We start from the raw sequence: 26,937 nt of genomic DNA, 5'->3' as shown, positions 1-26,937 counted from the left end.
CAAAACTTTTTGACGGTGAGTTTGTGCTATGAGAATCTGGAAAATGCTAAGTAAGGCCAGAATTTACCTCATCACATTTGGGCCTGTCACTACCCAGATTAGCAGTTCTCCTGCTAGAGTGAGTCTCCATTTCATTGCCAGGTAGAGTAACTACAAGGGGAGTAATGTCTTGCTTTATTGTCACTTCCAGCCTGTAGGCACATAGACGTTGTTTCACTTTTGGAGTGTGGTCAATTAATAATTCAGTTTTCAGTCTCATTCAGAAAACAGGGATGGAATACGACTTTCCAAGCTATGCAGTCACTTCATTCACCGGAATGCATTGTAGCACCTTCTCTCCTAGTGAATATATTGAATTTTATCTCGTGGCTGAATCTTACCTATGTTGGGCAGGCTGGGCAGGAGCAGGCGGGGGCAGAGCCAATCGCTGCCCGCGATCGGCTGCGCGCTGCCATTTTACACAGGCGGGCCAATTAAGGCCCGACCAGTGTAATACGGGTTCCATAGCATTCAGCGCTATCTGTGCGGGCAGGGAGAGGAGAGAGAGTCTGGCCCTACGCTTTTTCGCGTATGCGTGCGAAAGAGCGCAGCAATCTCCCTGAGGCACAGAGCTGCCTCAGGGAAATTAAGTTGATAATTTTTTACTTTGTTTATTAAAAAGTTTCATTATTTAAACATGTACCATTATGTGACAGTGTCACATGAGCTGGGACATGTTTCCGAATTTTGCAAAATTTAATTAATCATTTTATACAAGCTTCAGGAAACCTCATCCCGCCCATGGATGAGGTTTCCTGAAAAACATAAAGGCCGCTTGGGCTCTTCACCTGCCCGCCAACCTTAAGGTTGGATGGGCAGCGTGGTTAACAGCTTTAATTGCTTTTTTAATGGCCTTATTAGGCTGTTGACAGTTTGGCGGGTGCGCAGCCGCCACTGGTGCATAACGAAATATCAAAACGACACGCGATGGCGTTGGGACGCATGCCCGATGTCACTGCGCGTCATTTTATGTGTCGGTGTGTCAGGCCCGCCCCCGCACGCCAACGGCGTGCCTTATTCTGCCTTAGGATACTGACTAGCTAATTTTCTCTTTCATTTTGACTGTTCTCTGTAAACGTCTGAATTGGCCACAAAGAGACATGTTAGAGTGGTCCCAAAATCTCTAGTTTCCTCCCATTCCTTTGGTGAAGTACCTAGATTCTTTTTGCCACCTCCCACAGCAATATAGCTAAAACCAGAAGCTGGGCAATGCAAGAGGTAGTTTCCGCACCTACCCCTCCGCCAATCCCAAACAGGAGTGACGATGTGCACAATGCTACGTTCCACCACTTGTAAATTTGCAACATAAAAAAATCTGCAAATATATGGCTAAGATCAGCAAGACCACATTTCCAATGTAATATAAACAGAGCACAGGTTGGAGAATCAGTACTGTACTGTAATGGCTTCATCCATGACCTTCATTCCCATGTGGTGAAGCTCTGTGCTGGAGTGTAATCTAATGAATTGACTCTAAGGAGTATGTAGGTTTTTAGAGCAAGTTAGTGACTGATGACCAAGTCCTCAGATTCTCTTCTGCTGGTTTACCTAATTTTGTATCTAACCGCTAAAATACATCAAGTTATAGGTTAAATTTGCTGTGCATTTTAAGGTCAGTCACTAAATTTACCGCATCAAGTGCTGATTTGTGCAGACAAACAGGCATTATGAAGTGACTCAGAAAGATTAATGGTAAGCATTCCTTAAAGGGCAAGAAAATCTAAATTTTTTGTTTGTTTGAAGTGTTCTACCATTTTATGAAATTTTGTTTGTGTGTTTTAAAAAAAAACGTTAATCACTTTGCCTGACCAGAAACCCAATAGGTTTCGTCACCTCCTCGTTGCTGGACCATGTCATATCATTACTGTTGGATAGTATTTCCACTGAAAGACATGGGGGCATGATTTCAGACTGGTTTGAGAACTGAACAAGATGTGCCCAACCCTATTATAAAAAAGTACTTGCTCGATATATATATCCCCATTAATTCCACGACAGCTCCAAATTGCAATGAAATATGAATATGAAGGTATCCAGCTAGTTTGATTACCACTAGCAACAAGAGTGCTCAGTGTTTCACTTGAGGGGAGCATAGATCAGAAAATTGTTGTTCTGCAACCAGGCATGCTGATTTTGTAGTCCCATTCATACAGCAATTCGTATTTGTATTGCTTTTTAAATTTTTATTGAGCAGTAAAGGGAGATGCTTTTAAAAGCTGCAAGATGGGAATCATAATGCAAAGAATAACTTAACTCATAAATGTTTGCAGTTGACAGGGAAGATGAAAAATTCCAATCACTGTCATTAGGAAATAGTAGCTTTGTTTCAGGAAGGAACAATCTAAATTACTCTGCTTAACATTGTAAAAGAATAAAGCATAATGAGTGTGACACAATAGTCCAGCATCTTCTCGGACTTTAACAAACCATCAAGTAATTTAAAAATGCAGAGAACATCTTCTGACAGGCTCTTTTACTTTCAGACAGTGAACATTTTATTAATAATAACAGGGTGGAAACATTTGGAAAAAGAAAATCTCTTTCAAAACAAATCATCGACCTGTTTATAAAGAGGGTGGACAAAGCACTCGGAGAAAATCTTATATCACGGATTAAATTCCAGTGTAATTTAACTTCACCGTTTAAAACCTAGGCATTCTACATAATAAGCTGATAAAATAGTTTGCCACATCATTAATTTACATCCGAAAGGACATCACTAGAACACACTACAGCCTATAACCATTGGTTTCCCTCTTTAAACTGTTGTATAAAACCTCCCACCCTGGCTTCAATGACATGATATTGTTAGACATTGAAATATGTGACTTTACTGCATATTTCCTGGTGTCACTGGTGCACATTGAACCAATCAATTGTAAGGTAAAGATAATTACTATACTGACATGCAGCAATTTTAGCAATGTGAGCAAAAATGCTTCAACAAGTATTTTCTTTGCCTTGATTAACCTGTTTCAGATGTCTTACACTTTATTTTTCAATAGCATACATGCCAACCAACAAAACCTGAAAGGCTGATGAGTAGCTTCAAAAAGGTTCACATTAACCCATAAAAAACAATGCACAACTGGAAAAAAAGGTCATACAAAAGATCCAGGAGACTGAATAGATTAAATAGATTGAGATTACATTGAGGGTGGTATTTAATGGAGGTTATAGGGGTCTTGCCTGCCAGCTAGAGAGCTGGTAAGATCCCTGCATTGCCTCCTTTGGGGAAGGCCTGTCACACTAAGTGCCTCTCAGACACCTAACTGAGCAGCAGCGGGCTTTCCCGAAATCAAGGACCTGGGGCAGAAATCCCACCCTCCTAGAGTTGCCAGCTAATCAGAAGCCAACAGCTGTCACTACAGGCAGTGCCACAGGGGAGCACTGGTAGTTGCCGGCAATGCACCCAGAGAGAGGCCTAGGATCAGGGAGGGAGACAGGCCACAGCTGAGTGATGGCAGGATGGGGTTCACGGGGGTGGGGGTTGTGGGGGAAGGGTGTTGTCAACAGCAATGGCTTGGGGGGGCATTGAACAAGGGACCATATCCCCACCTCACCCCGGAAGCTCACGAGCAACCCCAACAGGATTTGCATCCAGGGCATGATGAGTCCCTTGCCCACCATTGGATGAATACCAGCTGCAGTGGGATGAGGCCCTTAAGTGGACATTAATTGCCCACTTAAGGGATTCAGTTGGTAATGGTGCAGGAAGGCTACCCACGAACCTCCTGCCCTGGTCTTAATTGGGGCAGGAAGGCAGCAAGGTTCCCACCCACCACCGTCCCGCCCAATTATGTGTCCCCCTCACAACCCAATTCACCTGAGGAAGGGCATTAAGTTCCATCCTGAATTTCTGGATTTTTATAAGTATTTATGCATTACTTCCCACAATTTTTTTTGATGATAGGTGAAATCCAAAGGTTCCAAGTATGACACCTGAAAAGAAGCAATAACAGTGGAAGAACAGTGGGACACAAAGTTGTCATGACTTAAGGTGTAGCTATACCCATTATTTCATCAGTTGTATCATAGAGAAAAAAAATCTTAAGTTCACACATCCATTTTTTGCAGCGTCGGAGTTAGAAATGATGGAAGGACAAGTGTATTGTAACAGTAAAAATATATATATTTCTGGGTTTTCCTATGTTGGAACTTTTGATTTTGACACTTTTTATTGTTGTATTTTCCAGTCTTGAAGCATAATGTGATTTGGCATTTGAAGCCAAACATAGTTTATTTGTTATATACAACAAAATTGCAGAATATTGCAGAAAAAAGAGACTTTTTTGTCAAAGCTTTTTGTCTTGCACTCATCAGTCCTGATGAGTGCAAGATGAAAAGCTTTGACGAAAAATCTTGTGTGCCTCCCTATTTTTGTCTTTTTTATAATCATGGCGCCAAAAACACAGGAACAAACAGCAATATTCTATATATAACAAAAGAAGAAATAGCAAAATAGCAATCATTTGGGAAGAAGATGTCCAAAGCATTGAAACACAGTCCATAACATAGTGTAAAAGTCGCAGTCCAACTGATACTTTATCTCATATGGTGATACTCTTAAACCTGAAACCTTTCTTCTTTCGCCAGTCGATATACTGGTCATCATGTTCAATTATCTGAATGAAAACACCAGTCATCCCTTGATATTTCAGACTGAAGTGAGTCAGAGCATTAAATGGAGTATAGGACTGAAATGGTAAACATGAATGGAAAAGCAAACATGATCTGAATAAATGCAGAAACTCAAGCAGCAAAACCTGTATGTCTTTTCAAATTTTAATATGAAAAAGTAATGAATATCATAGCCTTATAAAAATCCAATGACACAATCATGTAAATTTTATATATCCTTGCGCAATATTACAATTGAACTTAGTATGCAAATTGAAAAGGTTTCATAGTCATGCTCCACAAGAACACTTCTAGAGTTAATTGTTTTTATCGTCCTTCACATTTGCATTTGTAGCCATAATTAAATGGTTGCCATCATCCGTGATTCACCAATGTAAAACAATCAATCAGAGACATACACAGGCCTTGTAGCTTTCCCCCCCACCCAAACCATCAGTGGTGCCATGTGGTGGTGGGAGAGATTTTTCAGGGTTAGCACCAACCCTGAAAAGGCTGACCTTAGAGGAACAAGCAGAATGATCAGTGACTGCATGGAATTGCTAATCATTTCAATAGAAAATGGACAATTGGCAACAATGTGATAGATGCATGAATACATGCTAAATCAATACACGTGAGACCTTACATTTGATCTGCAGCAAGTAGACTTGCCCTGGATAAACCACAACTGGCTTTTCCTACTTACAGCAGCAGAATGTTTTAATTATGGAAGAACAGCTAATCAATTGTATTTATTGTATCTCTCAATTGACTCAGAGCCTACCTTCACAGTGCAGTATGAAGTGTTCATTACTGGGGCTGAAGTGGGCACTGAAGTAAGTACAATTATCCTTATGGAAAGTGCAGGAAAGACACTGGCGGTGAAATGATCCCACAGTGTGTACACTGTAAATAGAGCAAGCATAAGGAAGCAGGTTAGAACATTGAACAGAGAATTTTCTACCACTGTGCTATTATTGATATGTCAGTGCAACCAAAATGCAAATGTAATATGTTTTCACCAACAAATGAACCAAACATTTGCCCAAAAACTAAAGCAAAGACTGTCAATGCTGGAAAGCTGAAATAACAACAGAAAATGCTGAAAGTCAGGTGGCATCACAGGAGGTAGAGATAACATTTCAGGTCGATAACCTTTCATTAGAACCAAGAGGTGTTACAGATGAACAGTTTATGAGGAGGTACAAAGCAAAAGAAAAAGGTGACAGGGAAATTGGTCTGTGATTAGGCAGAGGGCAGGAGATGATTAAGTGACAGGTGTGATAATGGTCTGACAAAAGGAGGCAATGATAAGGTAATGAGGAGACAAATTAGAGAAATAAAAGATGTATCCATAGCCCAACGGATGTGTCAATTGTAAAGACCATATCCTTTTATTTCTGTTGGACTGTAGGTTAAATTATAATGGCTGCAGTTTGAAATACATGTCAACTGGAACAGTGGGAGGAATATATACAATGTTGCTGTACTGAAACGGTGTGTGCCATGAAAGACAGGTGCTAAGGAGAAGTCTAGTCTAACTAGGAACTGCCTGGCAACAACATTTTAACGGGCTCCTAACCAGGTGACCAGGGTTTGTGTGAGAGCAGTGCAGCAGAGAAAGAAAGCTCCTAGTCTGAAAAGAGAAAAGCCTTAAAGCCTATTTCTCCTGTGTGTGTAAGGTCCCCGTAATTCTACAATAATAGCTAGTTGTTTTCTTTTCTCATATCTCTATAACCTGCTCTCTCTCTGAAAATCCCATCAAGAGGAAAAGGGGAAAATCACCGTTAGAGACATTGAAAAGCAAATGCTCATCCAGTGAATTAAAGACTGAAAGTGCTGTGAATACTATCTTGTGTCATCAACAAAGAACAGAAAGGAATTTAGAAGACATTGATCAAAATCAACCCATCGATTCCTGTACTCCAGGATTGGTGCTATTAAACTGTTTTATCCTATCCTTAAAATCCATATTTTTGTGTGTCTTATGTGTCTTGTATATAGGGATTTAAGAAGGAGTAGAGTTTAGACTGTAGAGTTAGAAATTAGCAGCCCATATTTCTTTCTTTTGCCACTGGTTAAAGACAATTTGTTCAATAAACAAATATTTACTTATTAAGCTTACAAACTTGGTGCTCGTATTCTGTTAACCTAAATTAAATAATTAGGTGGTTTGATCAAACTTTACACATTTGTCGCAGCTCAGGGAGCAGTGGGGCTTGATATTACAGTGCACTATCCCCAGTGGTTCATGACCCAATGGTTATCGAATAGGAAAAGCTGGCTCATGTGGTCTGGGAGTATGGTGGAAGAAAAAGGCAGGTGAGTGCAGAGCATGGGGACCATCTTGCTCCTGCCTGCCATGTACTGATGGGATATTGCCCTATTTTCGCTTGCTCTGTTCCTCCATATAACCTACTGATCTGTAACATCTCCATTTTTTTACCCTAACTTTAAGGATACTGCATTCTGAACTGGTGGCCTTATTCGTCTCAGCACTGGAGGAAACTAAGATAACGGCAGACTGTAAAAGATAGATTGTAAATATCCTCAATTTTTCATTTCAACTTTAAATTTGTGCTACCAAACTGATAGCAATTTAAAAGAATTACCCATCTCAACTTCTGCTGTGTCAGAGATAATAGTCCACTTATCTCTGGCATGGAGTTTTACAGTTATTGAATTGTTAGTGCCCAGCTCTTGGTCGCAGCTGGGGTTCAGACAACAAGCTTTGTGCATCATTACTTGTGGATGAAATAAGTGGCAGCTTAATCTCCTGACCGATTTGACCTTTTATGTAAATTGAATTCTCACTCGCACAGCAAACTCCCTGTCAATTCCGGCATTGGATTAAAAAACAAACTTGAACTCCACAACATAATTTTGTATTCTCCACAAGGTGCAAAATTTGCTCAAGATATGAAATATTTGCTAAAATAGTATAGTTTTATTTGCTATTACTCATAGAAATATGCAACACAAAGTTGTATTTTTTCATATTGTTAATGCATTAAAACGAGTCCCTGCAGAAAGACATCTCTTCAACTCAAAATTCTTTCGGCCATCTTATTTATTTTAATGTATTTGTAAAGTGCAACTTTGGGTCCCTTGCTAAATAATCCGACTTTACGACAACTCACTCAGCACAGCATGCAGATTTTTATCTTGGATTTGTCTGTTTGGCAAATATCACTGATGAAAAAGGACAATACATTTTTCCTATCAAAATTACTTTTCAACCTTTCATGCTGATTGTGATTGTGAAAGAAATATAATTAACTTTCAGCATGAACCACTGGCGTACTTGTGTAACTGTCTTGATGTTCACATCAGTATGCAGTAAAATGCCGTGGGTTTAATTCTGATCAATACCGGGCAGATCAAATTTGGTGATAGTGCATGTCCCACTACAAAAATGAATGAAGCAAATCAGATAAGGACAACTGCACATTGACTAGAATCGAGGCCCAGACAGGGATGGAATTTCATTGGAAAGCTGATTGAATGCAAATCCTTTATACTCCAGTTGAAACTAATATCCCTTCACACTCGATTAATCACAACTCTTATTTTTAAATAAGGTATGTTTTGACATGATTCTGCTTACCTGTACAAGTGCCTTCCTCTTGGTGAATCTTCTGTGCTCAAAAAATATCTAATAAATGAGATTAGATTGGCAAACCATTAGGTGACCTTCTCATACTAAATCATTTTTATGAAAACTAGAAATTGTAAGCAGCTATTTATAGAAATGGTTAATGTAGCAATGTTTTGTGGCAGAAAATGATACTTTGAGTTGTTTGTTATAGCCCAAGTTAAAAATATTTTAATGAATATGTCTTGCAATATTACATAGTTTTTTTAAAAATTCTTTCACGGGATGTGAGAGTTGCTGGCTAGGCCAGCATTTATTACCCATCTCCAATTGCCCTTGAGAGACTGGTGATGAACTGCCTTCTTGAACCGTTGCAGTCCATGTGGTGTAGGTACACCCATGCGCTATTAGGAAGGGAATTCCAGGATTTTGACACAACAACAGTGAAGTAACGGTGATATAATTCCAAGTCAGGATGGTGAGTGGCTTGGAGGGGATCTTCCTGGTGGTGGTGTTGCCATGCATCTGCTGCCCTTGTCCTTCTCAGTGGTAGAGGTTGTGGGTTTGGAAGGTGAATATTTGAAGTCTTATAAAGTTAAGAACATGAATTTATATTGTGGTTTTCATGACCTCAGGACATCCCAGATCATATCACACAAATTAATTACTTTTGAAATGTGGTCATATTTGTGATAATACATATTGCAAGATCCCATAATATTATTTCAAGCTGGCTGCTAGGTGGACAATCATGACCTCACATTTCCTTCCCTCCCTGTTGAAACACAAGTATCTACTCATAGCTTACTGGTGAGATCAGGAGTTCAGCACAGTGGAGGACCTGAGCTTGTATCACTACAAGTGGGCAGTCCGTCAGCTTTTTGTTATTTGCCAATGTTCACAAGTTTCAGTCCCAACACAGTCAACCTCTTGATGAATTTTGGATTGATTGGTTGGTAGTACATTTGTTGCAGTTGGCAGAGATGAGGCAAAATGGTTTGACATTGAACACATTTTGCAGCACAGCTTCTTGTGAGCCGATCACGTAACAGCAGGGATGGAGCTGAAGGGGACATTTGAAGGCAAATACAATGTCCTTTGACACTGCACTGCACTTCTCATTTTCTTGATGCGACACCAGGAAGATTTGGCTCTACCTTGAAAATCCCACAAACTGAGTTAGGATTAATTAAAGATACTGAATGCCAGCTAGTTTCCTACAACTATCATCTTAATAATTTTTTAGTGGGGTAGTTTAAATGTTAATTTGACCGCCTTATTACTAACCACTGGGCTGACACATTTATAATTGTTCTTTAATTATAACTGGTGTCATCATTCAAAGAGGCAGCTTGACTGTGTAGAATGGACTCACATCTTCTGATGGACTTCGTCATATCCAAGGATTTCAGTGACCTCCCAGTTTCCTGATGTCAGGTGGCGCACGCTGCTCAGTTCACTTTTAGGCTGCAAATTTCAAGTGGAGAAATTAATAATACAAAGATGATGAGTGGAGGGACCAAAACCACAGATACATCGGAAAAGCAGACTAATCTCTGGCACTTTAGACACTGTAGAATTGAAAGGAAAGCAGTCTTTAATTGTGAAATGCATTTACCAAATTGAATGATGGATTTACAATATTCTGTCTTTAATAATGCTGAGAAAATAAAGTCTTTTGCCCATTTAATTTTAAATTTCTGCTTATTATAAGGCATTTTTTTCTGCTTTGCACTTCAGTGATATCCATGTACCAAGTTGAAGTCATGTGCAGATGCAAAAAAAACATTTTTCTCCAGTATGCTGATCATGTGCCAAACTCCAGATTCACACACTATGGGAATGTGAATTTTCTGTATAGTAAAGGGTTAATGGTTATGTTAATGAGACAATGAGGTTGATGATGTAAGCATGACATCAAGGGCAGAATTTTACTTTCCATGGGTGGTTGGGCGCTCGACCTGAGCAGGTGTAAAATTGCGCGAGATGATGTCGGGCAAACATCCCGATGTGATCGTGCACTTGCGCGATAGTTTGCTCTGCGGGCACGCAGAAAAGTCAGAACAGCGCCCGCCGACAATTAAGTGGGCAATTAAGCTTATTAACAGCGCAATTTAAAACAATTTTTCATGGCCTGTCCAACCTTATGGTTGGCAGATGGGCCAATTGGCCAGGAGGCCTTTACATTTTTGATGAAACCTTATCCAAGGGTGGGATGAAATCTTTGTTAGGATATAAAATAAAAATAAATATCTGGCGACACCATTTTTATGAGCTATGCTTTCAGCTGCTTGATTGTACTACATAGACATTTTTTGCAGCATATTTGTGCTTTCTTTTATTCTATGGAGGTCTGCAGCTCCATGAGGTATCTGTCTGCCTTCAGGGAGCTCAGTGGAAGCGTTCACCCACACCTGTGGTGACATTGGCACCCGCCCTCTTCCCATTCCCACCAGCAGTGCTGAGCCGTTCTCAGTACGCGTTTCATGTTGGCTGGCCGATAATTGGCCAGCCAGTGTGAAATCGCAGTCGGGGGTCTATCGTGGTCGGGGGACCGTTTCCTGTCCGCCCCCAGGCTTGCCGACCGACGAGAGCAAAACTCAATCCCAAGATTCAAATGACCAAGGGGCTCCAAGAGAGCAAGACACAGAACTGTTTGTGTCCTGAAAGCCATGTACTCATCATAAGGCCTTAGTAAATATCTCTTACTGAATCGCTTCAGGAAGACCATCTCAAGTCTCTCATAGAATAAACAAAACCTCATCAAGATATGGCAACACACCAAAACATGGAACAGGTGGAAACATTTTCCACTTCTTATTTTGCCTGAAAAGCATATCTAAACTACGTTGCCACTTGTGTTCCATTTGAAGATAGCTTTATGACGTGGATCCAAACTTGCTAAAACTTTCACTCAAGTTTTGTCAGACATAATTGTACAAACTTTCATTCCATCAAGGCTGTGTTCAAATTCAGTTTTGGGAAGTAGTGAAGATGATGTATCTCTAACAGCTTCTAAGGGCCTGAAATGACTTCTGTTAATATGCATATGTATGTACATATATTACATTTGCACGCACACATTCAATAAGCTGGATTAAATGCTCACCACTGGCAGCTTTGATGACGGGAGGTGCACATTAAATCCAGTGTGTGGCTTGTCCTTCCCCCATCCCTGCCCCCATCACAATTAGACCAGCGGTGGGAATTATGTCAGGTGGCTGACCATCAGTGGGCCAACTGAGGCCCTTAAGTGGGCAAATAATGCGCACTTAAGGGTCTCATCCCACCGCCATTTAACAGGCAGTGGGAAAAGCCCATATCAAGTGGTCAGCCTGGCAGCTTTCCCTGCTGGTGGGTGGCAGGGTCCCTCCTTAGCTGATCCCCTGGGACCATCGGAGGACCCCCTCCGCCCCCCACCAAGGTGTAATTCCCCAAGCCCACCCCTGCCAAGTTGTCCTCCTCCTGTGGCCTTTCAAACCCCAGCCACCATTTGCTGACATCCTTTGCTGACCCCAAAACACTTGCAAAGTTCTAATCCATCACAGGTCACCTCCTCATTGCCCAACTGCAGTACCAGCAGTGGCTACTACTCTCGCTGGTGCTGCCTTAATTGAGAGCTGCCAGCCTCTGATCATCTGACAGCTTTCTAAGATGGAACTTCCTGTTCCTGAGGGGCAGAAATCCAGCCTCTAGCTTTTGTTACAAGAGTATAATAATTTTCATAATATTTTTCAGGTTTATTGTAAAGTAGGATTATGGGTGTGAGTATAGTTGATCCTGTCTGTGTGAGTTGATTACGTTTGGAGTCAGGTGGAATGCAAGCTTGGGATTATGAAAAGAAGCTAGGTGTAGAAATGTGCTTGAAATGCTAATGAGTAAACATGGATGCTGGCTTAGCATGTAAGGTGTGAATGGAATTTGCATTTTTAGATAAATGAAGGGATTGTTTGAATTTCAAAGGGTTGTTAGTCTGCTTACAACTAGCCAGATAAGCAAGGCTAAGGAATTTGTTTATTTTTCCCAAAGGTTACTGACAATATTGGCAACACGCAAGTTTTTATATTTTGAGAAAGACACAGGCCAGAATTTTTCTGTCAGCGATTTGGGGGTGGGGCCCGCTCGCTGACGGGAAAATGACACGGGATGATGTCGGGAGGAACCCCCAACGTCATCCCGGTTCCTTTAAATTTTCAGGAAGGCGGGTGGACAGTGAAATCAGCTGTCCACCCGCCGACCTGTCAATGGCCAATTGAGGCTGTTGACAGGGTACTTAAAGCCATTAAAGGGCCTGCCTGTCCAACCTTAAGGCTGGCGGGCAGGCCAGGAGCTCCAGTGGGCTTCTGATAATACATGAAACCTCATCCACTGACGGGATGAGGTTTCATGTTCCTTTTTAAAAACTTTAATAAATGTAATGTGATATTTATGAACATGTCCCACGAGGGGGACATGTTAATAATATTTTTGTTTTTATTTTTTTAAAGATTTTTAGACTGTCACTTATGTCCCTGAGACAGCACTTGGTCTCAGGGAGCAGTGCGCTCTTTCGCGCGCATGTATGAAAGACCGCACTTTGACAGCTGGAGACTCCCCCCTGCACAGGAAGCACCATGCGCTTCCTGTTGGACAGGCCACTGGGCGGGCCATAATTGGCCCGCCTATTCAAAATGGCGGCAGGCCCCGTTTCGGAGACGGGGGTCAGCTGTCCGCCCACCACCGAGCCGGTGGGGCCCGCATGCCCACCAAGGGCAAAATTCTGCCCACAGTTTCAAAGGCATATGGACCAATAGAATTTACATATTAAAGAAAGAGAAATATATATAAAGGAGAATGAAAGGCTATGTGAGGAGAGGGCCATGTAAGATCTAACAAGGGTATGTGAAACAGCCTTCAAAAAGCCTCCAGCTATTTGTATATAAGTCTGCTATGTAAAGTAACTGAAATTGGGGAAAGCTATTTCAAATTCCACTGTCAAGTGGGTATTGTGTGAACTTTCTGGTTTTGTTTTAAATCTAAAATCTATTTTGGGCTGTTGCCTTAAAGCGGGTGTGTAATGGGGAGTTGGGTTAAGTAGGAATTTTAGGAGTTGTTATAATAGTAAGTAATTGTAGTTTTATTTATGTGCTTGAAATCTTTTATTTTGTTAATAAATATTTTAATTTAATTTTTCAAATCTCTAAAGGTCTTGGTGGACTCATTACTTCTAAATTCAGTGCACTCATCTTCTCGTAAAAAAATACAAATTGTAAAACTGTTGTGATAACGCGACCATGTTTCCCCTGTGGATTTGGTCCATCTGGCACAAATCATCTGCCACATCATAACACTTGAATGACTCTGGGATTGCTGTTCTTCCCTGGGGTGGGATCCTCCCAGACTTTTTAGCCGGAAGACGGGGACCATGACTCCCTATATTATCAGCCCAATGGAAAAGAAAAATCACAAACGACCTAAGACAAATGGTTGTTCCACTATGGCAAATTATGTGCTCAGTGATTAAAGTTAAAATTACTTCACTCACACACAATAAATATATTGATAAGTGAATTGTCAAATTGTCCATCAATCACCCTTGTTCTCACTGACATATATTGCTTCCCAGTTCAATTTTCAAATCCCTCCATTTGCTTTCCCCTCCCTTTCTCTGCAATCTGCTTCAGATTTACAACCACTGTGTTCAATACAAGAGTCACTTGCAAGGAAAGCATGCATGGTTTTTAACACTTCTTTAATATCTTTAATACATATGACTGAACATATTCAGCTTATTGTGCCTAGACAAAAATATATTAAAAATAAACATTATATCAGTTCTGTTGAAGTGTCATGAGGACTCAAAACGTTAACTCTTTTCTTCTCCACCGATGCTGCCAGACCTGCTGAGTTTTTCCAAGTAATTCTGTTTTTGCTAAACATTATAAATCTTGTTTAGTTATTATAGCAATCATGGAGTGAAAGGGGGTGGGGGGGGTAGTAAAAAGAGAATGCAATTTGTGGTGTTCAGAGTTTATGTAAAGCTTTAAGAGGTATTTACTTATTATTGTGTTAAAGTGAAACAGTGTGATGGAATGGATGAAGATTAACAAGTACCCTTGGGTAACTGGCATACATTCAAGGATACTAAAAGCTTGGGAGGAAATTTTCAGAGCATTGACTTCAGTCATGAAAATGCCAATTTGCCTCCAAAATGGTGTCACCTGGTGCAAGCTGCTCTGGACCACATTTTGAGGAGTGGGTTCATGCGTGTACAAGAAGTGTCCACCGGAAGTATGCAGCGTAAGCAGATTATGATGTTATTCAGCTTGATTTTGACATCTGTGCTGCCATTTTAGAGCTCAACGCTCTAGCTAAGGCCCTCTTTTAAACTTGCACAGCTGAATAGGTGTTCAGGAACAAGAAAGAACCATGACGATCCCCACGGGGAAGCCATAAACCAAAATAACCGATTTTACTGAATGACTCCCAAATGAAGAAATTACCAACAAGATTCCACTTTTTGTAGCTTTTATTTTAACAAGAATCCAAACCAACACAAAGTATGCATAAATTGACAGGCAAATGATAGTTCATATAAAAAGATAAATTTTGCTTTGAATAGTTGATACAATAAACATACAGCTTATACAACTACAAACGTCTGCATTCTTCCCTGCACTAATTTTTTTTTTTATTCATTCATTCATGGGATGTGGGCTTTGCTGGATGTGGGTCAGCATTTATTGCCCATCCCGAGTTGCCCTTGAGAAGGTGGTGGTGAACTGCCTTCTTGAACTGTTGCAGTCCATGTGGTGCAGGTACACCCACAGTGCAGTTAGGAAGGGAGTTCCAGGATATTGACCCAGCAACAGTGAAGGAACGGCAATATACTTCCAAGTCAGGATGGTGAGTGACTTGGAGTTGAAGGGGAACTTCCAGGTGGTGATGCTCCCATGTGTCTGCTGCCCTTGTCTTCTAGATGGTTGTGGTCATGGGTTTGAAGCGTGCTGTCTAAGAAGCCTTGGTGAATTCCTGCAGTGCATCTTGTAGATGGTAAACTCTACTGCTACTGTGCGTCAGTGGTGGAGGGAGTGAATGTTTATGGATGTGGTGCCAATCAAGCAGGCTGCTTTGTGCTGGATGGTGTCAAGCTTCTTGAGTGTTGTGGGAGCTGCACTCATCCAGGCAAGTGGGGAGTATTCCATCACGCTCCTGGCTTGTGCCTTGCAGATGGTGGACAGGCATTGGGCTTCAGATTACTCATCTCAGGATTCCTAGACTCTGACCTGCTCTTGTAAGCCACAGTATTTATATGGCTAGTCCAGTTCAGTTTCTGCTCAATGGTAACCCCCAGGATGTTGATAGTGGGGAATTCAGTGATTGTAATGCCATTGAACATCAAGGAGCAATGGTTAGATCTCTCTTATCAGAGATGATCATTGTCTGCCATTGTGTGGCGTAAATGTTACTTGCCATTTGTCAGCCCAAGTCTGGATATTGTCCGGGTCTTGCTGCATTTAGACATGGGCTGCTTCAGTATCTGAGGAGTCATGCATGGTGCTGGACATTATGCAATCATCAGCAAACATTCCCATTTCTGACCTTATGATGGAAGGAAGGTCATTGATGAGGCAGCTGAAGATGGTTGGGCCGAGGACACTAACCTGAGGAACTCCTGCAGTGATGCCCTGGAACTGAGATGACTGACCTCCAACAACCACAACCACCTTCCTTTTTGCTAGTTATGACTCCAACCAGTGGAGAGTTTCCCCCTGATTCTCATTAACTCCAGTTTTGCTGGGGCTCCTTGATGCCACATTCGGTCAAATGCTGCCTTGATGTCAAGGGCAGTCACTCTCACCTCGCTTCGGGAGTTCAGCTCTTTTGTCCATGTTTGAACCAAGGCAATAATGAGGTCAGGAGCTGAGTGTCCCTGGCAGAACCCAAGCTCGGCATCAGTGAGCAGGTTATTGCTAAGCAAGTGCCGCTTAATAGCACTGTTGATGACCCCTTCCATTAATTTACTAATGATCGAGAGAGTATTGGGGCAATAATTGGCCAGGTTGGATATGTCCTGCTTTTTTTGTACAAGACATAACTGGCAATTTTCCACATAGCTGGGTAAATGCCAGTGTTGTAGCTGTACTGGAACAACTTGGCCAGGGGTGTGGCAAGTTCTGGAGCACAAGTCTTAAGTACTATTGCTGGAATATTGTCAAGGCTCATAGCCTTTGCAGTATCCAATGCCTTCCACCATTTCTTGATGTCATGTGGAGTGAATTGAATTGGCTGAAGACTGGCAACTGTGATGCTGGGGACCTCCAGAGGAGGCCGAGATGGATGAACCACTCAGCACTTCTGGCTGAAGATTGACGCAAATGCTTCAGCCTTATCTTTTGCACTGATGGCACCATGTGCAACCTCACAGTATCTCTAACTCAGCCTTTTGTACTTAGGATCTTTCACTTTCCCACTCAATCAATTCAACCCTCGAGTCACATTCATCAGCAGCTGTATTCCATCAGAGGTCAGCAAATATGGTTAATGCCAATAAGGCACACGTCTACAAACCCTTTGTCACTCCAATCTGTCAGTCTTCATGGCATGGCTTTCCAGAGTTCCTTTTCAACCGATCAATCAACATTACCCAGTTCATGATCTGGTCCTCTTTCACATGCCAGAGCCATTCACAATGCTTTTAGGATTCAGTCCCTTTTAGCTCAGCGGTACATCGCTTGCCCATGAGCTTCTGGAATTTTATATTTTCATCTTATTGCAAAACAGAAAACTGACCTTTCTTTTGAGAGCTGCGCTTGTTCCTAAACACACCAGGAGTTTTATAACTACGTCTTTACTGCAGCAATTCTTTGTGTCTGAATTTGTGCACTGATTGCCTTCTGCTTCTAGCTTTCCTTTGTGTCTGCAGCCATGTGGCTTCTCGTCTTATCTTCCTTCTTATTGGTACTGCTTCCAGGTTAAGGTTTACGAGGTCACCTGGACCAATGTTTCTGATTATCGAAGAAAATTACAAGTGATCCTTTTTGAGTGAACTCTTAAAAGTCCTTTTCAAACATCCTTAAAAACAGTTACAGATTCCACAGTTTTAGAAATGAAAAATTTACCTTAATGTATTGCTTCTGAGTCAAAAGTCATCACAAGGCCCACCATCTATTTAAAGGAATCATCAGCTACTTTTTGATTAGTTGCTGCCTGATTTCTACTGCCTGTTGCTGTGATTGTAGAAGTGTTTGGGAGTTTATAGATTTGTTTAAAGTTGCTGAAATCTACAGGTGGTGGTGTGGTTTGTGCTATGGATAGAGTGGTATGGATACCCCTTCAGCTACAGCATGGATGGGAAAATGAGCAGAGGTGAAGCAGAACAGGACAAGCTATGGGAAGAGGCAGGCGGAGGAGGGGGAAAAAGGCACTGAGTTGGATCCACATCCACTTAGGGCATGAATAGAACAATTCTGCTACCTCAGCTCAGTGAGAAATAGTGGGGCAGAATTTAATGTTACTGATGTGGGTTCAGCCCACTGGCTAGGGAGCCAGTAGGACACTCTCATCACATCTGAGGGAGAGGCCCGACCAGATGAAGGGCCTGGCAGGCACTTAACTGGCCAGCATTAGGCCTTCCCTCAGTTTCTGCAGCCCAGGGGTGAAAATCCTGCCCGCCAAGAGCTGCTGGCCAGAGGCTGGCAGCTCTCCATAACAGGCAGTGCCACCAAGAGAGGTGGCTACTGTCAGTAGTGTACCCAGTAGAGGCCTGGGATTGCTGACGGACCCAGGTAAAGGTGAGGGCTGGATAGGGGTCACAGGGTAGAAGTAGCAGAAGGGGTGAGTGGGGGGTTTGAAGGCAAGAGCAGGGGAGTGCCTTTCAATGGCCACCTCCCACCCCCCCGTCCGATGCCAGTCAATTGGGCACTATGTAACTTTGAAAGGGGCACCCCCTCCCCTTCCTGGCAGAAGACCATGGGCAAACCCAACCTGCCAACCTTTTGGAGGCACTGGAAAGCCATGCCACTCATTTTTAACTCCTGAGCCACACTAAATCCTGGTGGGTGGTGTAAATTGGCTCACTGATGAGCCGAACGACGCAAGCAGGGGAGTTTCCCTCATTGTCGTTTCTGCCTCCAACTTAAATGCGGGAGGTTTTCTCACTGATAGGAAATTGACGTGCAGCCTTTACAGCCATTAAATGTGCCCGGCTGCCATGTTTTCCAACATGACGGGCTGCATTATGTTAGATGTCTCTGCTTCAATAAGAATGTTCTCACTGAAACCTGCTACCCACTCCAGCCAAACTGCGGACTTATAAAGGGGGTGCAGATGGCATTGCCAGTGGCTGAAAAATTGGACTCCTTTCGGGCTAAAGCAGGTGATATTTGTAAAATCTCCCTGTTTGCTGCTGATTGTTGCAATAGGGAGGCCAGTAAGGTGCTGAATTCCAAAAGAATGGAACACATTTTATTCTTTCTAGCCAGAGAGTGAACATATGGCCTTGTGAGGACTGCATGCATTGCCCCTTGTGCATCGTGCCATGTCACATTTATATGACGCATGTCAACCCTGAAATGTATCACAACTGAAACAAGTGCCATTCCCTCAACATCCAGCTGGTGTGCAGCCATGCAGAGTATATTTTGCAGATCAATGCCTGATATCCTGATAGCAGTTATGATGTTTTCATTGTGCAGCAACTTTGTGGCACCATTACAAAACAGAGGGCAGTGACTAGATGACAAGGTTTTTCCTTTAACCCTCTAACAATGTGGCTGATGTTTCTGGAAGTCAATTCACACAATGTAGATGGCAAACATACAAGAGTTATGTTGCCATATGAAATGGGATTCAGCAGACCATTGGGCTGTAAAAACATTTCTACTGTTTAGACTCCTCTGGAGGAGCCCTGCAGTATTCGGCTGAGCACATACCAAGACTTGTGGTAGGCTGTTGAATTCTGCACATGTTTGCAACCGTGAATGGTCAGCCCTTGCCACCAACTATACAGTGACCAGCTGAGAGGAGGAGGAAGAGAAGGTGGAGGAGGATGACGAAGATGGGAGGAGGCAACCAACACATCCCTTTCCTGGACGCTCTGTCCACCATTAGCTCACCATCACCTATGTCTGTATACCAGTAAACACAACTCCAGTTTTGCATTCATTAACAGTTCCACAACCCATTATCCCTCATTTACTAACTGCCACAGCATCTGCTTGGCCAAAATGTAAAAAATAGCCATTCCAAATCAACTTTTTAAGTCAGACCATTGTATATTGCAAACAACCATCATCTAATCACTCTTTCACACTCCCTTCTTGGCTGTTTCTCATGTGCCTTTGCCTGGCCTAGTGCTCTTTTGCAGTGGGTCCAGCATGGCTAGTGGGCTGCTGACTGTCAGTGGACGAGACTGCAGATGGCCTTGCAGGATTATCTTGAGCAGTTCAGGCCCTAGAAAGCCAAACTTTACATCTGCACGATTTTAACTTGGGTGGCTACAATCTGGGCTGGTCAGCTGACAGACAACTGGCAGTGGTGGGAGGACAAATGCTGTCATTCTTAGAGAGGACAGCAGGTTTGTGCACTCTGGAGCCACTGCCACTCTCCCCCGGGGGCTGCCTCAGCAACCCTTGTAATCTATTGAAGGACAGATTGTGGGACTGCTGCAAGCCCATTTGAACACCGGTATCTGCAGTTATGATGGCAACAGTCAGGGTTTGCAGCGCAGCAAACTGATCTTGCACAATGGCAGTCTTAGCTTCCACTGCAGCAACCAGATGTTGGGTGGATGTTGCTTGTGCTGCTATGGAAGCTGAGACATCAGATGCCACATCATGGATGGGCCTATTTTTGTCCTCAATTATTGCCACCACTTCCATGCTGGAAAGGGTGGGCCCCAAGTTCTGCACAAAATTCTTCCATGTTCCTTGAAATGTGTGGAAGACCTGCTAATGCAGCAGCATTTCACTGTGCATAACCATCAGTGTTCTTCTGCCCCATAAAAGTGCTCATCTGAATCCTCTGCAGCAGAAGCTGTATGCGACCTCACCCTCTGGAGAGATGACACCTGTAACACTCGTTGCCCCTGCCTTGGTCTACAATATGTGTTTCGAGCAAAATCCTGCCTCTAAGCTACCGTCTGAATTATGTGTGGTGGCAGTAGCTGAGTTGTTGGCCAAAAGTGTAATGCTGTTTTATCTTCATCACTGTCTTCCCGCTCTTCCAGCAGGTGGCAGTTCTTGGGTATCTGAAAGGAGAAAGGCCCAAGGATAGCATTGTGGTGAGGTGTGGCAGGGAGGCAGGGGCCGGGAGCAAGATGTACATGCTTACACCATCTGCAGCTTGTAAATCAAAAGAGATTGTGGGTTGAGGGGCAAGTGGGATGTGAGGGGCAAGTATTAGGTATGAGGATACTGTCATCTTCGATCAACATGGCCTCAGTTATCGCTGCTGCAATGATGGCAACCATCTTCTCTGTTGGGTTAAGGACATGCAACAGTGCCTGTCCCTTGCTGATTAGATGTAGCTTCCTCTGGTTGTGCATCACCTTGTCCTGCAAGAGAGAGGAATGTGTGTCAGTGAGTGTTGTGCAATGTATCTGAGTGATGTGGCATCCATGGCTGTACAGCTGTACACAAGTTGTGAGATGTGGGAGTGAAGTTTGCAGCAGTGGTAGTTGTGGGAGGGTGAGGTGAAGCATATGAATGTTAGGTATAAGTTGTGATTGATAGAGGTTGGTAGGTGAGTAGGCAAGTGAAATGGGTGTTGTGCAATGAGTAGTGTGTGAGGCTAGTGGTGCAGTTGGTAAGATATGCTTTTAAGGAAGAATTCACTAACCCTGACTATGTGTGTATAGACATTGAACATTTTGCGGCACTGCATCCAGGTCCTTGGGGCTAGATGCTTGGAAATGACTGCTACCGCTATCTGGTCCCACTGTGCTCACAATGTATGTCCGGAGGGCTGCCTGCAGATGACATACCAGCTCCTGCTCTCCACCTCACTCAGCAAGGAATCCAGTACAGTTTCAGAGAATCTTAGAGCTCACACTTCATCATGTTGTGCCATTCTTCTGTCCTTCCCATGTCAAAATCAATTGTTGAATGACGGCCAGTACCGGTTCCAGACATAATGCACTCCTTTTGAGAGACACAGGTTGGCTTTAAGTAATGCAGGCTAGCTTGAACTCATGCTAGCCTCTCTAGATTTTGCACTCCTGCTCAGGTGTGCAACCACTCAACAGAATACTTAGTACTTTTTACAATCATTTAAATTAACAGGCATGAAATTCGCAAGTGTCTGCACTGGAAACAACAATCATGAAATATTACTGCATCTCCACACCCTCAACTATTTTTGGGCTCTTTCGTGACAATTATGTGCAAAAGTGATTCTCTAGGATTGGAAGCTTCAAAAGTAGTGCCTATATTTTAAACAAGGAACAAGTAACTATGAAGCCATTCCCCTTACACCACTAAGGCCCGTGATATCTCCATGGCAACCTTCAATTGGCTGGCCTACTATGATTATCTGTAAGCAGCTGAAATATTAGCGTTTCTTTTCAGCCACTGTTCACCTTTGCACCAAAGATAATCTGGCTGAGACTGGTGACACTCATTTCTAGGGTAGCCAAATTCATGTCGGGATTTAAACACAGCTTTCTTCACCGGAATTGGCCAAATGGCCTGCAGTGATCTTTTACAGTTCTGTGCACTCTTATATTCTGAGTGAAGAGTTGAATACTTCTGCACAGTAGCCACTGAACTATGCTACATCATAAAAATTTAGCAATTTTAATACAGCAAAATAATGCAAAAAAGGAGAAACAGTTACATTTTTGAATGGAATATCCACTCAAGAACTCAGAAGCTCAAAAGGAGTTATCTGCATTATACATAAGCCCATCTATCATCTCAGTAATATTTTATTGAACTTGATCCCAGAAGCTGCTGTTACTCTGTAATTTTTTAAAATGCTAAAAGACAAATACTGTTCTTATGAAAACTGACAAATTCTCTGGTACAGGTTGTTTTTTAAATAATAAACATGGCTATTGTTACCAAAACACTTGTAGTGTAAGTGAAGGTCTTGCCTAAGTGAATTTGTGCGCAGGCAATGGCTAGAAACTTGCAAAAGATTCTGACTGACAATAATGGCCTCGATTTTGCAGTCAGTGATAAAGTGACAATGCTTTTGTCTGACCTCGAAGAAAGCCGCTCACAAAAATCTATCAATATCTGTGGTGTGATTTCGCCTTTCACAAAGTTATTTTCATTCTGGTGTCAGCTCAAGGGGATCTCTGGAATCCGGAGGCAGTGACATCATCAAGCATGCTAAACAACCAATCACATTGAAGAATTTCTTACAGACAGCAAAAAAGCACTGATTAAGCTTTCACTTTTTATTACAGAGTGAAATAAAGATTAGAAAATATACATGGTGCTGGATCCAGTGCCCTAGTTTGTTGGGGCTAAAGGATCTGGGTTGCATGGTGACCAAGTTTGCACCATAGATAGAGCAGATCAGTAGACCGTTTTTAGACGAAACACATTGTTTATTTACAAAAAGAACTCAACATCTACACTTGTGTGCTTACAGCTCAAAACTCTATCTTTACTCTTCAGACTCTAATTCAAGATTACTGACTACAGAGGTAGCTCGCACTACTCTGCTATTGGGTGCCAAGATCATGTGATTTTACATTACAACATTTGTCTTAAAGGTATATTACACATCAGATTACTACAACAGAATTAAGCTAGAAGCAGAAATATCATAAACTTTGAAGAACATATAATAACTACAAACCTATGGATTCTTCTTAATAATAGAAATTTGACATTCCATAAATATAAAGTAAGTTATTTCCAGGTCAGAGGGGTTTTTCAACAGTAATTCTGAACTTACAATGCAGTTAAAACCCATTTAAACCAAATTCAAAAAGACTTTCTTTTCAAGGGCTTTTATAGTGAGACTAATAGCATAAAAGTTCACATCAATTCAAGTGTTTTCTAAAGAGTTCCATTTGTGGGGATTTGAAATGCACGCCATGTGGAGGAAAGGGGTATCATAGAGAGCAACTTCTGGATTTCTGTGATAAACTGTGCATTGCGGATGTCAGAATTTGATGTCAGCTTCACAGTTGTAACTTTTGGGAATGCTGATAGTTCTACTGTCATTACAACATACAATCCAGGCCGAACTCGTTGGAGTCTAGAAATTTGACATGGTTTGCATCAGTAAGTCATTATAGAAATATGGTAATTTAACTGTCCAAATACCGCTGATCATTTTATTCTAATATTCTGGAGAAGATTTATTTAGATAGTGAGTACTTTTACTTCTCTACCATGGTAGGGTTCTCAAGCATCGTATCCCATCCTGCATTGTTATATTCTATTACACAGACAGCCCAGCTGAGGAATTATATCTTCTTTGTTAATTCTTAATTTACCAACTCTTCAGGTTTAAATAAAGGAGCTCAACTAAATGCAGAAGTCCCAGAACTATCATAATTGAAGCAAAATGCTGCGGGTGCTTGAAATCTGAAATAAGCATATAAAATGCTGGAAAAACTCAGCAGCTCTGGTAGCGTCTCTGGAGAGGCTGGGATTTTCTGTGCTCGCTGGCATCGGGTGGCGTGAGTGGACAATATAGTGCGATTGGTTTCACATCGTTGTGAAACCAGTTTGCGATCATGCACTCAGCCTGCTGATGGTGGGCTGTGTTTCCCGCCATCAGACATCGGGAACCTCATTGTAATACATCAGCATGTCATTATAAGGCCAGCCTGCTGGACTCAAGCCCCTCTCCCCACTGGATTATCTACCCATGTCAGCCAATATGTTTCACAACAGCACATAAGCAACATGCATCTGGCAGACTGTACTTAACTTGGGACATCAGTGTTTGTTTGCCTACCTTGCTTTGATCAGCACTCAGTAATCAGTGCCAGGTTTCGCAGGCAGCACCACATCACTTTTAGAGGGGCTCACGGGTAGGTCTCTACCTACCAGATCAGCCATATATGGGTGGCTTTTCAATGGCCGCAGGGCATGGTCTTGCTAAGGGAGGGGAGAAAAGTGGCCTCAGGTAAGGGAAGAAGCCGCAGAACAAAGGTTATACTGGGGAAGGAGGGTATCCCAGGGTGTGTGTGGGGGCATGTTGATCTGTGCAAGTGGCCTCAAGGTGGTGAGGGCTAAGGCAACAGTCTCTAGAGGAGATGAGGCCAGATGGACATGTGAGGATGTGGGTATGAGAAAAGGTGGTGGTGTCCCTTCAGCTGGCAGTGAGTGAGGTGCCAGTGAATTGTGCGTGTTTAGAGTGCTGAGATGGTTGCCATAGCCTGGCTGTATGGATGAGATCATTCATGCTCCATCTGCATTTGGTGTTCAACCTCTTCTGTGCAGCATTGGCACTGACCACCGCTGCCTCTGCCTGCCATGCTGAATGGTGATGCCACTGCCCATCTTACAGCCAGAGGCGGGGGTAGAGGACATTACATGGGCCTCCACGGCGTCCAAGTGGCATTCTAGTGACATGCCATTAAACCTGGGGGCTGCAGTCTTTTTGCCTTTCATGGGTATCTTCCCTGCAGTGGTTGTGGGCTGGAAGTACGAGATGTGTACGCGGCTGGACTTTAAATATGGCGCCCGGCGTGATGATGCAGCGAGATGATGGCAGGTGGGTCAATGACAGCCCGCCTGCCATCAAAATGGTGTGTTTCTTGGGAATGCATAAATGATGTGGTGGGATTGGGATGATACAGTGTGAAACCCCACCATTGCGGCCGGCGGGTAAAATGTCTTAGTGCAAATCTGGGATGATTCCGCCCTTTGAATCAAATATGACTCTTCTTTGGAACTAGAGAAAGTAGAAATGTGCTGTTGAAAAAGGCCGAAGGAAATGGAAGGTCAAGGGTAGCTTAGAAGGCAGGAGAGATTAAACGACAATGATGTCATGGAACACAAGACAAAGGATGATAGTATAAAGAAGAAAGTTTTGGTTCAGAATGATAGCAGAATAAAGGTCAGCAGTGACTGAAAGCAAAATAGAAGAATGTGTAAATGTTTTATTAGCAGAAAAAGGGTCAGCACTGTCTGAAAACAAAAACATGAGAACAAGATACAGGCTGGGACTTGGGGGAAAAATTCAAAATGGAAGACAGAGTTCATGGTCTGAAGTTGTTGAACTCAATGTTGAGTCCAAAGGCTGTGAAGTGCCTAGTCAGAAGATGGGGTGCTGCTTCCAATATGGCCATGGAGAATGAACTAAGGAATGGTGGTCCCCCCAATCTTTTGTTAGATGGAAAAGGCATACTGCATGGATATACTCCTTCTCTTTGCAAAGGATAACACACTGTCTGTGACTATATGTGGCTTCTAACATGCGTAAATGAGCCCAACTTATAATCTCAAATTAGTTTGCAGTGTAATTCTTAACACAATCAGGATTGCTTAACAATGTTGTCCAATGGTGGAATCACATATAATGTTGGCCACTATGTTTTGAGTTTTTCAAGGGCGGTCTGGTTGGGTATGGCCAGTAATTTGACGGTTGTGAACAGGATGTACTATTCAATACAATCTGCCAGTCATTGAGACAAAAGATCTACATACCCGACATCACATTGGCATTGAAATTCACTCATTAGTGTGACAGGCAAAACATTTTTTTGGCCCGACAGCAGCATCCAGGGTAATCTGAAGTAGACTGGGCACTTTTCAGGGCTGAAAGTGGTGGCCTTAAGCCCATTCATGAGCTTGCATGATATACAGCGAACAGTGATCTAATCAGGGCAGCTGTTATCCACCAGGGTGGCTTTGATGTGCCCTATCAGCATCAAGTTTGCCCGGTGGGCAGGTAGCTTGGGCCGTATTTAAGAGTTGCCGACAAGGAGTCTCAATGTACATATTGACCATTGAAGGGTAGGCTTGTCATAGACAGTGGTAGAGAACCCATTGACAGATTTCTCAACTAGCATGTCATGGACAGGGAGCTCATTTGACTGCTCCATTTCAAAGGTGATTTTGAGCGTAAGATGGGACATATTAAGGTGTGTAAATAAGTTCTTACGTATAGCTGCAGATTCAAATATAGAAACATATCATCTACATATCAGAAATATGCAAGGGGCAAGAGGTTAGGTGTCATTACATTGAAAATGTGTTTCTCATGGAAACTGACAAAGATGTTTGCAAGAGCTGGGCTGAGAGGGGATGACATGGCAACACCATCTATTTGGGCATACATGGTGTTGTTAAAACTGAACTCAGCTGCACGAGTTGCTGAGTTCATAAGTTCAATGGATTCAGGTTCAGACATTGGTTGTGGGCCTATGTCACCATGATAAGGTAATATGGTGCAAATGTCTATGGTGAATAGGGTAGTAATGTCGAACAAATGCATGGGGCAGAATTTTGCCCTTGATGAGCGGGCCCCGCCACCATTTTAGGTGGGCAGGCCAATTAAGGCCCGACGGTAAGTGCTAAGCGCTTCCTGTGCGGGGGTGGGGGGTGGCGGGGGGATTCCTCAACTGTCAGGGTGCGCTCTTCCATGCATGCGCGCGAAAGAGCGCACATCTCCCTGAGACTAAGTGCTGTCTCCGGGAGACCGCTGAAAGTTTTTGAAAGTTAAAACAAAATTTTTTTAAATTAACATGTCTCCTCATGTGACAATGTCACACAAGATGGGACGTGTTA

At 42.6% G+C, this 26,937-nt stretch overlaps 1 protein-coding gene across 1 annotated transcript in view; it reads right to left on the bottom strand.

The window, feature by feature from the left end:
- LOC121284675 (inactive dipeptidyl peptidase 10-like) overlaps positions 1 to 26,937 on the bottom strand; it is an 864,551-nt gene that overhangs the window by 61,079 nt on the left and 776,535 nt on the right. The window contains exons 14-16 of the mRNA XM_041200234.1: positions 9,630 to 9,721; positions 8,267 to 8,314; positions 5,444 to 5,565 (exon numbers count right to left, since the gene is read on the bottom strand). Of these exons, the coding sequence (XP_041056168.1) occupies positions 5,444 to 5,565; positions 8,267 to 8,314; positions 9,630 to 9,721 (262 nt within the window). The remainder of the gene's footprint in view (positions 1 to 5,443; positions 5,566 to 8,266; positions 8,315 to 9,629; positions 9,722 to 26,937) is intronic.

Source organism: Carcharodon carcharias, chromosome 12, assembly GCF_017639515.1.
Source record: "Carcharodon carcharias isolate sCarCar2 chromosome 12, sCarCar2.pri, whole genome shotgun sequence".
Lineage (NCBI taxonomy): Eukaryota > Metazoa > Chordata > Chondrichthyes > Lamniformes > Lamnidae > Carcharodon > Carcharodon carcharias.
This window is presented reverse-complemented; position numbering and strand designations above follow the sequence as displayed.